Below are 17,088 nucleotides of genomic sequence, written 5' to 3'. Positions count from 1 at the left end.
AAGAGCGCAAGAAGTATAGTAAGATCCCCTTACGCTATCCTCGCATTCCTAAGCATACTCCATTACTTTCCGTCCCATTAGGCAAACCACCGACATTTGACGGTGAAGATTATTCTAGGTGGAGTGATATGATGAGATATCACCTAACCTCACTCCACAAAAGCATATGGGATGTTGTTGAGTTTGGTGTACAGGTACCATCCGTAGGGGATGAAGATTATGATGAGGACGAGGTGGCCCAAATCGTGCACTTCAACTCCCAAGCCACCACTATACTCCTCACCTCTCTAAGTCGAGAGGAGTATAACAAGGTGCAAGGATTGAAGAGTGCCAAGGAGATTTGGGACGTACTCAAGACCGCGCACGAAGGAGACGAGGTGACCAAGATCACCAAGCGGGAGACGATCGAGGGGGAGCTCGGTCGCTTCCGGCTTCGCCAAGGGGAGGAGCCACAAGAGATGTACAACCGGCTCAAGACCTTGGTGAACCAAGTGCGCAACCTCGGGAGCAAAAAATGGGATGACCATGAAATGGTCAAGGTTATTCTTAGATCACTCGTTTTTCTTAACCCTATGCAAGTACAATTAATACGTGGTGATCCTAGATACACACTAATGTCTCCCGAGGAAGTAATAGGAAAATTTGTGAGCTTTGAATTGATGATCAAAGGCTCAAAGAAAATCATCGAGCAAGATGGCCCCTCCACGCTAGAAGCACAACCGGTCACATTCAAGGTGACGAAGGAGAAGAAGGAAGAGTCTACATCAAGTAGACTCCCCATTGACGCCTCCAAACTCGACAACGAGGAAATGGCGCTCATCATCAAGAGCTTCTGCCAAATCCTCAAGCAAAGGAGAGGAAAGGACTACAAGTCCCGCTCCAAGAAAGTGTGCTACAAATGTGGTAAGCCCGGTCATTTTATTGCAAAATGTCCATTATCAAGTGACAGTGACAGGGGCGACGGCAAGAAAGGAAAGAGAAGGGAAAAGAAGAGGTATCACAAGAAGAAGGGCGGCGATGCCCATGTGTGCCGCGAGTGGGACTCCGACGAGAGCTCCACCGACTCCTCCTCCGACGAGGACGCCGCCAACATCGTCGTCACTAAGGGACTCCTCTTCCCCAATGACGGCCACAAGTGCCTCATGGCCAAGGACGGCAAAAGGAAGAAGGTAAAAGCAAAATCCTCCACTAAATATGCAACCTCTAGTGATGAGGATAATTCTAGTGATGAGGAGGATAATTTGCACACCCTTTTTGCCAACCTAAACATGCAACAAAAAGAGAAGTTAAATGAATTAATTAGTGCTATTCATGAGAAGGATGAACTCTTGGACTCCCAAGAGGACTTCCTAATTAAGGAAAATAAGAAGCATATTAAGGTTAAGAATGCTTATGCTCTAGAGGTAGAAAAATGTAAAAAATTATCTAGTGAGCTAAGCACGTACCATGATATTATTGCCAACCTTAGAAATGAGAATGCTAGACTAATTGCTAAGGTTGATTCAAATGCTTGTGATGATTCAATTTCCAATCTTAGAGATAATAATGTTAGTTTACTTGCTAAGATTGAAGAATTGAATGTCTCTCTTGCTAGCCTTAGAAATGAGAATGAAAAATCAATTGCTAAGGCTAAGGACTTAGATGTTTGCAATGTTACCATTTCCAATCTTAGAAATGAAAATGACATTTTACATGCTAAGATTGTTGAACTAAAATCTTGCAAACCCTCTACATCTACTGTTGAGCATGTTTCCATTTGCACTAGATGTAGAGACATTAATGTTGATGCTATTCATGATCACCTAGCTTTAATTAATAAACAAAATGATCACATAGCTCAACTTAATGCTAAAATTAATGAGCATGACTTAGAAAATGAGAAATTTAAATTTGCTAGAAGCATGCTCTATAATGGGAGACGCCCTGGCATCAAGGATGGCATTGGCTTCCAAAAGGGAGACAATGTCAAACTTAATGCCCCTCCTAAAAGATTATCTAACTTTGTTAAGGGCAAGGCTCCCATGCCTCAGGATAACGAGGGTTACATTTTGTACCCTGCCGGTTATCCCGAGCACAAAATTAGGAGAATTCACTCTAGGAAGTCTCACTCTGGCCTTAATCATGCTTTTATGTATAAGGGTGAGACATCTAGCTCTAGGCAATCAACCCGTGCTAAATTGCCTAAGAAGAAAACTCCTATTGCATCAAATGATTCTAACATTTCATTTAAGACTTTTGATGCATCTTATGTTTTGACTAACAAATCCGGCAAAGTAGTTGCCAAGTATGTTGGGGGCAAACACAAGGGGTCAACGACTTGTGTTTGGGTACCCAAAGTTCTTGTATCTAATGTCAAAGGACCCAAAACCGTTTGGGTACCTAAAATCAAGAACTAAATTTGTTTTGTAGGTTTATGCATCCGGGGTCTCAAGTTGGATCATCGATAGCGGGTGCACAAACCACATGACAGGGGAGAAAAAGATGTTCTCCTCCTATGAGAAAAACCAAGATCCTCAACGAGCTATCACATTCAGGGATGGAAATCAAGGTTTGGTCAAAGGATTGGGTAAAATTGCTATATCTCCTGACCATTACATTTCCAATGTTTTTCTTGTAGATTCTTTAGATTACAACGTGCTTTCAGTTTCGCAATTATGTAAAATGGGTTACAACTGTCTTTTTACGGATATAGGTGTTACTGTCTTTAGAAGAAGTGATGATTCAGTAGCATTTAAGGGAGTGTTAGAGGGGCAGCTATACTTAGTAGATTTTGATAGAGCTGAACTCGACACTTGCTTAATTGCTAAGACTAACATGGGCTGGCTCTGGCATCGCTGACTAGCACATGTTGGAATGAAGAATCTTCACAAGCTTCTAAAGGGAGAACACATTTTGGGACTAACAAATGTTCATTTTGAGAAAGACAGGGTTTGTAGCGCATGTCAGGCAGGGAAGCAAGTTGGTGTTCATCATCCACACAAGAACATCATGACGACTGACAGGCCACTCGAGCTCCTACACATGGACCTATTTGGCTCGATTGCTTACATAAGCATCGGCGGGAGTAAGTACTGTCTAGTTATTGTGGATGATTATTCTCACTTCACTTGGGTGTTCTTTTTGCAGGAAAAATCCCATACCCAAGAAACCTTAAAGGGATTCTTGAGACGGGCTCAAAATGAGTTCGGCTTAAGGATCAAAAAGATAAGAAGCGATAATGGGACGAAGTTCAAGAACTCACAAATCGAAGGCTTCCTTGAGGAGGAGGGCATCAAGCATGAGTTCTCTTCTCCCTACACGCCACAACAAAATGGTGTAGTGGAGAGGAAGAATATAACTCTATTAGACATGGGAAGGACCATGCTTGATGAGTACAAGACTTCGGATCAGTTTTGGGCGGAGGCGGTCAACACCGCCTGTTACGCCATCAACCGGTTATATCTACACCGAATCCTCAAGAAGACATCATACGAACTTCTAACCGGTAAAAAGCCCAATGTTTCATATTTTAGAGTCTTTGGTAGCAAATGTTTTATTCTTGTTAAAATAGGTAGAAAATCTAAATTTGCTCCTAAGGCTGTAGAAGGCTTTTTACTAGGATATGATTCAAACACAAGGGCATATAGAGTCTTTAACAAGTCCTCTGGACTAGTTGAAGTTTCTTGTGACATTGTGTTTGATGAGACTAACGGATCTCAAGTAGAGCAAGTTGATCTTGATGAGCTAGATGATGAAGAGGCTCCGTGCGTCGCGCTAAGGAACATGTCCATTGGGGATGTGTGTCCTAAGGAATCCGAAGAGCCTCCACAAGCACAAGATCAACCATCTTTCTCCATGCAAGCATCTCCACCAACTCAAGATGAGGATGAGGCTCAAGATGATGAAAGCAAAGATCAAGAAGATGAGCCACCTCAAGAGGAGAGCAACGATCAAGGGGGAGATGCCCATGATCAAGATAAGGAAGATGAACAAGTTCCAAGACCACCACACCCAAGAGTCCACCAAGCAATTCAACGAGATCACCCCGTGAACACCATCCTCGGCGACATTCAAAAGGGGGTAACTACTCGATCTCGTGTTGCTCATTTTTGTGAACATTACTCTTTTGTTTCCTCTATTGAGCCACACAGGATAGAGGAAGCACTTCAAGATTCGGATTGGGTGGTGGCGATGCAAGAGGAGCTCAACAATTTCACTAGGAATGAAGTATGGCATTTAGTTCCACGTCCTAACCAAAATGTTGTAGGAACCAAGTGGGTCTTCCGCAACAAGCAAGATGAGCATGGTGTGGTGACAAGGAACAAAGCCCGACTTGTGGCCAAAGGGTATTCACAAGTCGAAGGTTTGGATTTCGGTGAAACCTATGCACCCGTAGCTAGGCTAGAATCAATTCGCATTTTACTTGCCTATGCTACTTACCATGGCTTCAAGCTTTATCAAATGGACGTGAAAAGTGTCTTCCTCAATGGACCGATCAAGGAAGAGGTCTATGTTGAGCAACCTCCCGGCTTTAAAGATAGTGAGTATCCTAATCACGTATTTAAACTCTCTAAGGCGCTTTATGGGCTCAAGCAAGCCCCAAGAGCATGGTATGAATGCCTAAGAGATTTTCTCATCACTAATGGCTTCAAAGTCGAAAAGGCCAATCCTACACTCTTTACTAAAACACTTGAAAATGATTTGTTTGTATGCCAAATTTATGTTGATGATATCATATTTGGGTCTACTAACGAATCTGCATGTGAAGAGTTTAGTAGGATCATGACACAAAAATTCGAGATGTCTATGATGGGGGAGTTGAAGTACTTCTTAGGATTTCAAGTAAAGCAACTCCAAGAGGGCACATTCATTAGCCAAACGAAGTATATTCAAGACATTCTCACCAAGTTCGGGATGAAGGATGCCAAACCCATCAAGACACCCATGGGAACAAATGGGCATCTAGACCTCGACACGGGAGGTAAATCCGTAGATCAAAAGGTATACCGGTCGATGATAGGTTCTTTACTCTATTTATGTGCATCTCGACCGGATATTATGCTTTCCGTATGCATATGTGCAAGATTCCAAGCCGATCCTAAGGAAGCTCACCTTAGGACCGTAAAACGAATCTTGAGATATTTACTTTATACTGGGCTTTGGTACCCTAGGGGATCCACATTCGACTTAATTGGTTATTCGGATGCCGATTGGGCAGGGTGTAAAATTAATAGAAAGAGCACATCGGGGACTTGCCAGTTCTTGGGAAGGTCTCTGGTGTCTTGGGCTTCAAAGAAGCAAAATTCTGTAGCTCTTTCTACTGCCGAAGCTGAGTATATTGCCGCAGGCCATTGTTGCGCGCAATTGCTTTGGATGAGGCAAACCCTTAGGGACTATGGTTACAAATTAACCAAAGTTCCTCTTCTATGTGATAATGAGAGTGCAATCCGCATGGCGGATAATCTCATTGAACATAGCCGCACTAAACACATAGCCATTCGGTATCATTTTCTAAGGGATCACCAACAAAAGGGATCACCAACAAAAGGGGGATATCGAGATTGCATATATTAACACCAAGGAACAATTAGCCGATATCTTTACCAAGCCATTAGATGAACAAACATTTAACAAACTTAGGCATGAGCTAAATATTCTTGATTCTCGGAATTTCTTTTGATGTTTTGCACACATAGCTCAATAATATACCTTTGATCATATCTCTTTCATGTGCTATGACTAATGTGTTTTCAAGTACATTTCATGCTAAGTCATAGATTGAAAGGGAATTAGAGTCTTCGGCGAAGACAAAGGCTTCCACTCCACTCCATCAATTTACTCATCCTTCGCCGTCGCTCCGCGCAACTCTCCAACTTTGGTATAATCTTCACTTATATGTTATTTACCATAGGGAGAGAAAGTAATAAGGGCTTATATTTCACTCAAGTATCCGTTTTTGGCGATTCATGCCAAAGGGGGAGAAAGTATTAGCCCAAAGCAAAAGGACCGCACCACCACCAATTTTCAAAATTTTGAGTTAAGAAAAGATTTTTCAATTGATGATTTTTCAATCGGTATCTTATTGTTGATAGAATTTCAAATTGGTTCAACCTCTTCAAAACTAATATCTAAAACCCTCTTGAACACTAAGAGGTTAAGGGGGAGTTTTGTTTAGTCAAAGGAAAAAGCATTTGAAACAGGGGGAGAAAATTTCAGATCTTGAAAATGCTTCTCAAAATCTTATTCATTTACCTTTGACTATTTGCAAAAGGACTTTGAAAAGAATTTACAAAAGAATTGCAAAAACAAAACATGTGGTGCAAGCATGGTCCAAAATGTTAAAAATAAACAAACAATCCATGCATATTTTATGAGAATTTATATTGGTTCAATTCTTAGTAACCTTTGCACTTACATTATGCAAACTAGTTCAATTATGCACTCCTATATTTGCTTTGGTTTGTGTTGGCATCAATCACCAAAAAGGGGGAGATTGAAAGGGAATTAGGCTTACACCTTTTTCCTAATTGATTTTGGTGGTTGAATTGCCCGACACAAATAATTGGACTAACTAGTTTGCTCTAGATTATAAGTTCTACAGGTGCCAAAGGTTCACAACAAACCAATAAAAAGACCAAAAAGGATTCAAATACAAGAGAGCAAAGTCAACCGAAGTGTGCCCTGGTTTGGCGCACCTGACTGTCCGGTGCACCAGGGACTCCAACTCCGAACTGCTCATCTTCGGGAATTCTGGAGGCCGCTCCGCTATAATTCACCGGACTGTCCGGTGGAGCACCGGACTGTCCGGTGTGCTAGCGGAGCAACGGCTACTTCACGCCAACGGTCGTTTGCAGAAGGCATTAAATGCGCTACAGTGCGCGCCAGAGTCAGAGCAGAGCCAGATGGCGCACCGGACAGTGAACAGTGCCTGTCCGGTGCACCACCGGACTGTCCGGTGGCCCAGAAGACATAAGCTCCAACGGTCGGAATCCAACGGTTTGGTGACGTGGCAGGCGCACCGGACTGTCCGGTGCGCCATGCGACAGCAACCTTCACCAAACGACTAGTTTGGTGGTTGGGGCTATAAATACCCAACCACCCACCATTCATTGCATCCAAGTTTTCCAACTTCCCACACCTTACAAGAGCTATAGCATTCAATACAAGACACACCAAAGAGATCAAAGTCTCTCCCAAGTTCTTAGTTCATTCCAAATCAAATAGTGACTTGTGAGAGAGTGACTTGTGTTCATTTGAGCTCTTGCGCTTGGATTACTTCTTTCTCTCATTCTTTCTTGTGATCAACTCAATTGTAACCAAGGCAAGAGACACCAATTGTGTGGTGGTCCTTGCGGGGACTTTGTGTCCCGTTTGATTGAGAAGAGAAGCTCACTCGGTCTAAGTGACCGTTTGAGAGAGGGAAAGGGTTGAAAGAGACCCGGTCTTTGTGACCACCTCAACGGGGAGTAGGTTTGCAAGAATCGGACCTCGGTAAAACAAATCCTTGTGTCTCACTCTTTGTTTGCTTGCGATTTGTTTTCACCCTCTCTCTCGGACTCGTTCATATTTCTAACGCTGACCCGGCTTGTAGTTGTGCTTAAGTTTATAAATTTCAGATTCACCCTATTCACCCCCCTCTAGGCGACTTTCAGAGATCCATGTGGGCACTACCACAGGGTGCTCGTCCCTTATGTTCTTGGCTCTTACATACATTAGGTCGTTTCTGATACCACATTGGCGCAATGAACTCCAGGGTGTTTGAGTTTGCTAAATTGGATGGAGCAGCAATGATTTGTCACGCTAACAATAAAAGGAAAAGTTATTTATTAGTTTTAAATGTTAGTAATTGCTACAAAGTACCATAATTTGTATAGAGCGCATCCAGTTTTTATTAATGCCTGACTTTAGCAACCACTCCATATTTTGATCTATCTTTTTTAATAAGTTTGAGTTCATGGGACTTATTTTAAAAACTTGAGCTCACAAACTTCCTCTTATTTGGTCTCTGTTTGGTGGAATTATGTCATTCTATAATCTCTGTTCGTTTAGTCGATCATTGTGAACTATCTTCTAATCGCTCCCTTCATTGGCTGTATTATACCAAGCCATATTGGATGGAGTAAATAACAATATCATTTAGTAAAATAAAAAACATTATATGGAGAGTTGAGATAATTAATAAAAATTTTTTAGATCTTTTTATTAGATAGTTTATATGGATATTGTTGTGAGCCGTTACAATGCACGGAAAACTAACCAGTAGAGTATAGAGATAAAGATAGAAAATAGTAGAGTAGAGATGGCTGGCCCAATGGGCCCATTTACCATGCGTTGAGCATTGACCCTATTCTCCTCTCACTACGCTAGATCACGATCACCCTGACTTCTACCGTCTCCCGTCCGCCCGTCGCAGAGTCACGGACGATGCGCCGCAGCCCGCCGTCCTGCCGAGGCACCGACGGTTGCCGCCTACCCCAGCACGGCTGCACTTCGATCCGGTCTTGCTCGTGCTTCGTGCTGTCTTAGCGGTCGATCGTCGCCATCTCCCCTCGGTGCTTGGCCGTCCAGCGGGAACGGCGCAGCCGCGCAGGCGCAACGGGTGCTCGCCTTTCGACAAGGGCGCCCCCCGCGCCAGCCCAAGCGCCAGCACCAGCGAGGCCGGGGCGGAGCACAGGAGCCCGCCGCTGGCCTGCTGCTCAAGCCCCAGGGGCGGCGGATCTACAGCCGGCGCCGAGGGAGGTAACGATATCAAATTTCCCATTTCCGCTTTGTAATTTCCCCTTTTTACTAAACATCTCTAGTTTGAACTATATATACCTTTTATTTGTGCTACTGTAACTCTTCGTATCTTTCAACCGAAGTATTTTCTTTGCATTGTAAATACCCAACATTGAAATCCTGGATCCGCCACTGCCATCATACCCCTATCCAGTGCTTCATGGACTTAGTGTTGTCAACTTGGCATCAGCTTAATTTCTTCCAGCATGGTTGTTAGATTGGTCAAATTGTCCTGGATCACAAACTGTGTACCATCTGAAGATCTACCAGACTATATTGACTATTACTCATAATGCTTGGTTTCCTAGCCAACCATCCATTCAGTAGAGCGTTTTGCTTGAGGGAGGAGTTGTCAGGTTGGAGTTCTTGAGCATGTCCTTGCCATCATTCTCAGCTCATTAACCTAGATATGAATTCAAATGGTTGGGGAGAATGAAGAGGATTTATTGATTTGTTTCGATGGTATGTGGGATTGGGATATTTTGTTTTTCTGGTGATACTGATGCACTTGGGAGATAAAGATGTCTTTATCTGAAAATATCGAAGCCTATCCCCGTTCTTATGCATCAAATTAGCAATGCTCCGCCACAACAAGCAAATTTGAATTAGGTGGCTGTGGATTTGCTTGTGCTGCTTACCATCAATGCGACAATTGTGCTGTTTGTGACCTGCAGTGTTCTTTTTGGGGTCTGACCACTGTAACAAGCTATGATATTGTCCCACAGATATTTTCTGAATCATGAACCAAATTATAGCCGCAGGACTAATGTCTGAGTTTTATCACAGTCTAATAACTAACCTTTAGAATTAAGTTATGTTGTATCAAAAATGACATATTAACAAGGTTATTAAAACGACGAAACGTTGAAACGCTCATGGGTGAGTTTTAACTTTTAAATGGTTTAAACAAAGTTTAAACGTAGTTTTAAACAACATAGGGAAATTTCAATATATCATAATTTCATGCAATTATATCAAGCCAAATACCAAACAACCAACATAAGTTCTCATGTGATTCAACTTCATCAAAGTATTGTCCCTTTGGTCTATCCCTTTTTCCTTCATCCAAAGCCTCCTTTAATTCTCTAGCAATTGCAGTTGTGGTATTGGGACACTTGAGGATATCTTTGTATCCGCCCACAAGATCTTTCTTCACCCTCAGAATTGCTCCTTTAATTTGCCTCGGGCAAAGGGCGCATTGGATCAACTCTCGCTTGCCAGGCTCTACATAATAGGCATACTTCCAGCCTAGATCATCAGATTTGGGTTTCCTTTTTGGATCTTTCAGTGGATCATATCCATCACTTCGTATTTGAGAGCCAGCTGCAGATGCTTCCGTGCTAAAACCAGCCATTTCTCCTCCAATCTATTCTGCAATAATGGAATGCATATGTTCAGATGACAGCACCTCACCTCAATCCTTCTTCCTTCAGCAAATTAAGATGGTAGATTTGGATTAATCAGGCTGAACAGCTAGAGGACGGTCTCTGCCATTACTCACCAGTGAAGGAAAGCTAGAGGGCGGTCTCTGTAGTGGCCGGCGGACAGCGGGAGCGGCTGGACTCTGGAGCGCGGCTGAGCGGCGGCCTGGAGGAAGCTGCACGGGGGAGGAGCGGCGGCCTAGAGCGGCCTGGAGCAGAACGGTGGCCTGGAGCAGAGCGGCGGCCTGGGGCAGAGCGGTGGCCTGGAGTGTCGCGGCCTGGAGCGGAGCGGCGGCCTGGACTTCCTGGAGTGTCTGGAGCGTGGCTCTGGTGAGCGAAAACCCTAAACCTGGGCGGGAAATTGGGCTGGGCCGTTAAACGCTCGAAACGTGGCGTTTCACGCTATACAGCGTTTAAACGCCAAAACGTGACGTTTAAACGTCGTAAAACGTTTCACCGTTTTGGTTTCTTCCAGCGTTTTATAGTTTAAACGACGTTTAAACGTCGTTTTAATAAGCATGCATATTAAGTCCTTTGTGTTAGGTTCTTGCTCCATCTTGTGTGTATTCTTTATATATTTTCATCAATCATCATCATATAGTTTCAACTTTGAAGGCATCACAGTTTTTTTTTTCCGTTAATATATGCAGGCGCCAAGCCCTTCCTCCAGCTGATGTAGCAATATTTACTCACATTTGATCCTCACAACACTGATACTTCAAGATGGAACAAATTTCAGTGAGTTGCTTGATGCTGTTAGTTACAATCACATTAGTTTCAATATCGGTATTTTGTCAAAACTGAAGCTCTGAAAAAAATCTATGCTTGTCAATAATTTTCTCAAATTTATGTAGCTTGGCAACAGATACAAGGAGTGCAGGACACAAAGAACTACCAGCTGTCAAACAAAAATACTTGTTGGAAAGGATGTATTAAACGAAATAGAGCAAAGGCGTTCATCACCAAGTGTGATTGCAAAACTGATGGGAATTGAGGTGTTGCCACCTTCTAAAGTGGTCAATAGTCGGCATCAAGAATTTAAGGATGTTTTTGAAGTGTCAGAGGAACCACCAGAGGCTGTCGCAAAAGAGAAGTCCCAAGGCTTGCCGAGCTTGAAACGAAGAGCGCTAAGCTTGAAAAAGCTTATGCCATCAAAAACACTCTACAGAGATGATACACATGATTGTTATGTGGATTGTGTAGCTGGCTTGGGTCGCTTGAACTCAGTGGAAATAAATAATCCTTTATTTGAGAAGCACCTTCATGACATGAACTATTCTGCAAATTATCAGTATGTAAAAGATACATCAAGTGTTTGCAGGACATACCCTGTGGGTTTAGCCAATTCATCACTCAGCAATTTCAGCCTTTTATCAAGAGGGAAAAACAAAGATTTCAACAGCATTGTAGTTCTGGAACCACCATGCTTGGAAAAAGGGCATGATCCAGAAAACATTTTTTCCATTCCATACCTTTCTCCTGTCAATAAAAACTGCAGTAGAGGCATGAAACATAAGAAATTTGAGTTTCCTGTAATGGAGAATGGAAGAGTTCGGGAACATATATTAGGTACTGAAGCTAACAATGTGCTTCGAATTAGAAAAGAAAGACCCTTGACTAGTGACTCCATTGATCCACTGCAAATTGGACAGGAAGCATCAGTTCATCAGTTTGGGAATACTGATGTGAGTTGTTCTGGATCATCTCAGAGGTATTCTTGTGGTAACGATAGCTTTAGGAAAACTAACAGGTCATCATCAAGCAGAATATGCCGGCATGCAGAATCTGCTGTTGGTTCGAAAACTCTTGCAGAAATGTTTGCTTTATCTGATTCTGAAAGACTGAAGCTAAATTCAGACTCAAATGCTCCAGTTCTATGTAATATGATTGACCGTGATAATGGTCATAGCAAGGATGGATGCTTTATAGTTTTACCAAAGCATGCACCTGTGCTGTCTATCCGAAGCTCAATGGACATGCCTTCTTGCTTGGAAGGCTCCTCTCAGGGTAAAAATAATCTAAACATATCCAATATTTACAACAATGGTAAGTTTCAGATTGATTCTTCCCGGGATAAACCAAGATCACTGAAGCAAATTGGCAGTGGCACTGAAGCTCACTTGAGCAGTGCTCACTGTTTCCAAAATCTTACAGGTGACAACTTTTCAACTCCTGATTGCTTAAATGATAAAGTATTGTTGACAACAGATGAAGACGTAGTTCGACAATCAGCTGAATCTGAGCCTTCCAGGTTCAACTTGCAGGTTTCTAGGAAACAACGGGTATGTGTCCTTGCATCCATCAATTTAGAGAACCAAAAAGGGAGCGTACCTGAGGATACTTTACTTGTATGCTCACTTATAATTACCAATAGAAGTTAAAACCATCTACTATAAACTCACATAGAAATCTCGCATTTCTCAATCTGTAGATATGCTTCATGTTCTGATAATTTTATGATGGTAGTAAGTTTTCGAGCTTTGCTTTTTTATTAATTCTGAACCGATGTGATACATTTTTTGTTTTTTATGTTGGAAGGTAGTTGGTAATGCTTATTTTTTGAGGATGTGCAGTTCTTATCTATTATCGAGATGAATACCCATGTGTTGCCATGGGACAATAGTTATATATGCACTTTGATGATGTTATTATTATGAATTACCTGGATCAAAACACTTTATTCAATTTTTCAGTAGTCCTTTTAGTGCAATGCATGCATTCATTCAATAATCCTCTTAAAGTTTTAACTTTTTAACATCAAACAAATCGATTCTTCGTAATAATGACATGAACGGTAATACAATTGGTTGAATTCAGAGCATAATTAAGGATGCACGAAAATAGAGTGATTGCATGTGTAAGGCTGTAAGCCAATAAGTTTTTGCATGTAGATATGGTCGTGCTAACCATATACAAAGATAATACAAATTTCTACATTATGCAATGCACGACTTTGTCATGTAGTTCTGCAACCAATGGCCCAAAATAGCGCTTGCCATTTTGAACTCACCCGTATTCAAAATCATCATAATCGCCAATTATCTTTGTAAGAACAAGTGCTTTTGCTGAAAGCCTGAAATGGTGGAATATATTAATGTCCCTCACAAGGATATACTTAAATTTCCATTCTATTTACTAATCAGCACAATCTTGATTTCGTTCTGGGATATCTGATCGTAAAGTATTATGGTTATATGTATTAGCGAACAAAAACAGGGTCTCAGACTGAAGATACATGCATTAATGTTAATTATCTTGATTCCTTTTCCATCACACCAGCTGAAACTCACATTAGAGAGAGAGAGAGAGAGAGAAATGGTTGGGGGTGGCTCTGCTCGGCTCAGAGGATCCACTGCCTCCTAGGTCTGGACACAGGCAGCATGCATCGGCACCAGCAAAGCCTGGGGAGGTCTACGGTCCTCAGGGGTTGGGAGATGTATTAATAATAGAGGTAGTTGGGTCTAGACCCATTACATTACTTATAGACAACACCCACATATCGCAGCCCATTACGCTAATCAGTACACATAAGCTCTAACAGATGGTAGTGGTTCATGGAGGCAGGGTGTGTCATCGGATGGGGCTAGGCTCGGTTTGAGTTTCTGTAACTTTAGGATGGGCGAGGCCCACATGTTGGCGAAAAAAAATGGTTTGAGGCAGAGCGACGCATTTGGCTTCACCAGGGGTGGTGGACAGGTCCAGTTCGGTTTTTAGTCGTAAAGATATGTTTGGAACCTTAAATATAAAGGATAACCTTTTTTAGGTCTTATTAGTTCATTGTTTATTGTAATCATGTTAAATTTTGAAGTATCCGCTGCATACTCAGTTATACTCATCCAATTGTATCCCGCTGTGTTTTAGGTGACAGTATTGCCTTTCCATTGTCACGAGGATGAATCGATATCTGTTTCGGATCATACTGATGGTACAAAATTTTGTAAAGGCTCAAAAGAGGTTGAGCAACCGAGCCCAGTGTCCATCCTTGAGCCTCCAATTAATGAAGATATTTGTTTTCCACGATGTTTCAACTATGACTTGCAAGGGATGGCTAGTAAGTGAGGGAAACTTAACCTTTTTCAGTAAAATCTGCACTGCAGTCATATGTACCTTTAAGGTTAAATAATTTCCAAATCAAGGTTATAATTTTGCACCTTACCCAATCGTTGTAAGTAACAAGAATATTTATAGTGTCTTACTGTGTTTTTTCAATCATCATCTGAAACTGACAATAAAATGAAACATTTATATAGTTTTATTTTTCAATCATATTCTGTAACTGACACTAAATGAAACATTCTTTAAAACTAATTTAGGGTATGCCAAAATTGGAGAGTACTTAGTGCATGACAAATAGGGGATTGCCCCCAGTCCTAAACAGATCTTTCATAAGTTCTCAGCTTCATGATTTTCTTAACGGAAGCTTCTCTCTTTTCCTTTGATGTAGACAAACAGAGAGGTTGCCATCAATATCACAATGAATCTGAAGTTAACATGTCAAGTGATGATGAAGACCATTCTTTTTACCAATCTTTGGAAGCATTTCAGGTCGAGGAAAACTGGGACTTCTCATATCTTCTCGACATACTTATATGCTCTGGTATCATAGTTGTTGACTGGCAGCTCATCTGCAAGTCATGGTACTTGCCTGGTTACCCTGTTGGCCCTCATGTCTTTGATAGGCTTGAAAGGAAATACAATAAAATCGCAACATGGGCAAAGCCTGAGAGGAGGCTTCTTTTTGACCTCGTGAATTCAATTCTTTCCGAGGTCCTTGCACCATGTGTTGATGTGCACCCATGGGTGCAGCCTAGTAGACACTGTGTGGCATTTTGGGGCCCTGAAGGGCCTGTTGAGAAGGTTTGGCAGACAATTGTTAGGCTGCAGGAAGACTGTGTCACAAGGCATCCTGATGAGATGGTTCTTGATACAAATTGGCTGGAAGTAGGCACCGACATCAATATGGTGGGGAAGCAGATAGCTAGGATGTTACATGGCGACCTCTTGGAAGAAGTCATAGTGGACTTCCTTGGTTGAGTTGGTAGTTTCATGTGGACATAACTAGTAACTAACAACTTCGGCAACATGGGGTTCGCTCAAACTTCAAGCAGATTATGCTGAATATGTAACGGCTTTTCAAGTGCACACATGCCGCATTTTTCTTCTGGTTATAATAGGAGCTATGTATTATGTAATTACATTGGAGAGCAAAATATACAGGCCAAAAAAACACTACTGCAGGTATTTTTCGATTCTGTACTGCTAAGCTGTACTTCCTGGTCCTATCTGATACTTTGATGGGTGTAGTAATTGTAAGGAAAATGGACCTTAATCTAGTTTGGTTATGATGTTTGATGACCAACATGATTATTTGGACTAATATTTGATTGGTGAAAAAGTGGACTGATTTAGACAAAGTGGTGATCATGATGAATACTTTTGGGTCGGTCGACGTGTGGACGCGTACCCACGGACCTGAAATTTGTCTTCAATTTAGTGGAGTTGCGACTTGCGAAAGCGTCTATTCTCTCCCAACTGGCCCCGCCTGCGCACGCCGCCTCCACCTCTGGCCCCGCCTGCCCCTCCGTCTCCCCACCCCCTCGTGCTTCTTTGATGACGTGCTGCATTTTGCTCGGCCGACGCAAGGGCACGTCGCTCGGATGTAGTTGAGTGACTCCAGCAAGGCCGGCGTCGGAAAGACCACCACAACCGCCAGCCTCGCCGCCTCCCTCGCGCGCCACGGCCTCCCAGCCGTCATCGTCGACGCTGGCCTCCTCAACCTCGATCTCTTGTTCGGCTTCAAGAACCGTGTCCACCTCACCGCCGCCACCGTCCTCGCGGGAGACTTCCCACTCGACTAGGCGCTCGTCTGCCACCATGCGCTCCACGACCTCCACCTCCTCTGCCTCCAAGCCTCGCTCCATGCTGCCCCTCTCGTTCGGATCCAAGACCCTCACCTGGGTCACAGACGCGGTAAGATCAGGGAGTCCTGAACATGTGAAAAGTATATCATCTTTTCAGGAATGCCAATCAACTGAAAAACTTAATGCATTCTTTGCTGCGAAAGATCTTGTGAGGTCTCAATGATAGATTGTATTTAATTAAGCAGGAAGATAAAGGCGACTTGATGAACTATTTGCTATTTTTTCATTTCCCATCGTTTGTGTTTTCAATGTTTTGCTTCATTAGTTGGTTTTTTGGTGTTTGTTTTCAGTATGGCCGATAAGGCTTTTAACTGGGGCCATGATAGCATTGGTCATTGGTGGAGGTGCTTATGTGAGTACCGCAGATGAAGGAAGGTTTTGGTGCATGATATTGAACTCTTATAGAGTGTTTGTTTGAGAAATGAGCTAGTCCATCATCTTCTCACTCATTATTTTTTGTTTGGTTTGTGGAATGGAATGAGTTGATCCATCGCCACCTCATTCCTTATAGTTAGTTAGCACTAATATTAGTCATCCCACCAAATTTGAGGAATGGAATCATGATGCACCACTTCATTTTGGATGAAGTGATTCCTCAAACCAAACACCCCCTTAACTAATGATGTTCTATAGAACTGGTTCTAATTTCACTGGGTTGTAGCCATTTAGCGTTAATAATTTACTACCCCTTCATTGAAACATTTCTAATCATTTAGCATTGATATGTAGGTCCATATGATTGATGGTCGTGGTGCCAGCTCCAATCTTGATTCCACAAGCCAGAATATAGCTGCAACATTTGTAAATGTGTTTGTGAATGCCGGGTTTGACTAGGATAAATTTTCAGACAAACGTTACTAGCAATGTTCGTGAAGAAAGAGTTTATCTTAGCTTCTTTTATTACTTTGGAGGACAAGTTGATGATCGCTCCATCTGATTCATCCAGCATCGAGTCTTCTAGAATTAGTAGTCTTGTTATTAAAATGCCT

At 42.3% G+C, this 17,088-nt stretch overlaps 1 protein-coding gene across 3 annotated transcripts; it reads left to right on the top strand.

Moving 5' to 3' along the window:
* Positions 1–8,279: 8,279 nt before the first annotated feature.
* LOC103641007 (Phosphatidylinositol N-acetyglucosaminlytransferase subunit P-related) lies at positions 8,280–15,592 on the top strand. 3 transcript variants are annotated; one of them, XM_020545549.2, is made up of 6 exons: positions 8,315–8,718; positions 10,829–10,916; positions 11,033–12,185; positions 12,283–12,460; positions 14,040–14,229; positions 14,623–15,592. In XM_020545549.2, the coding sequence occupies exons 3-6, from the start codon at positions 12,097–12,099 to the stop codon at positions 15,210–15,212; spliced, it is 1,047 nt and encodes a 348-aa protein (XP_020401138.1). In that variant the 5' UTR covers positions 8,315–8,718; positions 10,829–10,916; positions 11,033–12,096; the 3' UTR covers positions 15,213–15,592. The 3 variants fall into 3 exon arrangements, with proteins under 3 accessions (XP_008662645.1, XP_020401138.1, XP_020401137.1); XM_008664423.3 differs by having other exon boundaries at positions 8,280–8,718; positions 11,033–12,460; positions 14,623–15,567; XM_020545548.2 differs by lacking the exon at positions 8,315–8,718 and adding an exon at positions 9,581–10,508 and having other exon boundaries at positions 11,033–12,460; positions 14,623–15,557.
* Positions 15,593–17,088: the final 1,496 nt, after the last annotated feature.

The sequence above is a fragment of the Zea mays genome, chromosome 10 (assembly GCF_902167145.1).
Source record: "Zea mays cultivar B73 chromosome 10, Zm-B73-REFERENCE-NAM-5.0, whole genome shotgun sequence".
In the NCBI taxonomy this organism is placed as follows: domain Eukaryota; kingdom Viridiplantae; phylum Streptophyta; class Magnoliopsida; order Poales; family Poaceae; genus Zea; species Zea mays.
This window is presented reverse-complemented; position numbering and strand designations above follow the sequence as displayed.

Coding starts and splice junctions, on each gene's coding strand:
- LOC103641007 (XM_008664423.3), top strand. Junction 12,461..14,039: donor AGGTTTCTAGGAAACAACGG/GTATGTGTCCTT, acceptor GCTGTGTTTTAG/GTGACAGTATTGCCTTTCCA. Junction 14,230..14,622: donor TGACTTGCAAGGGATGGCTA/GTAAGTGAGGGA, acceptor CCTTTGATGTAG/ACAAACAGAGAGGTTGCCAT.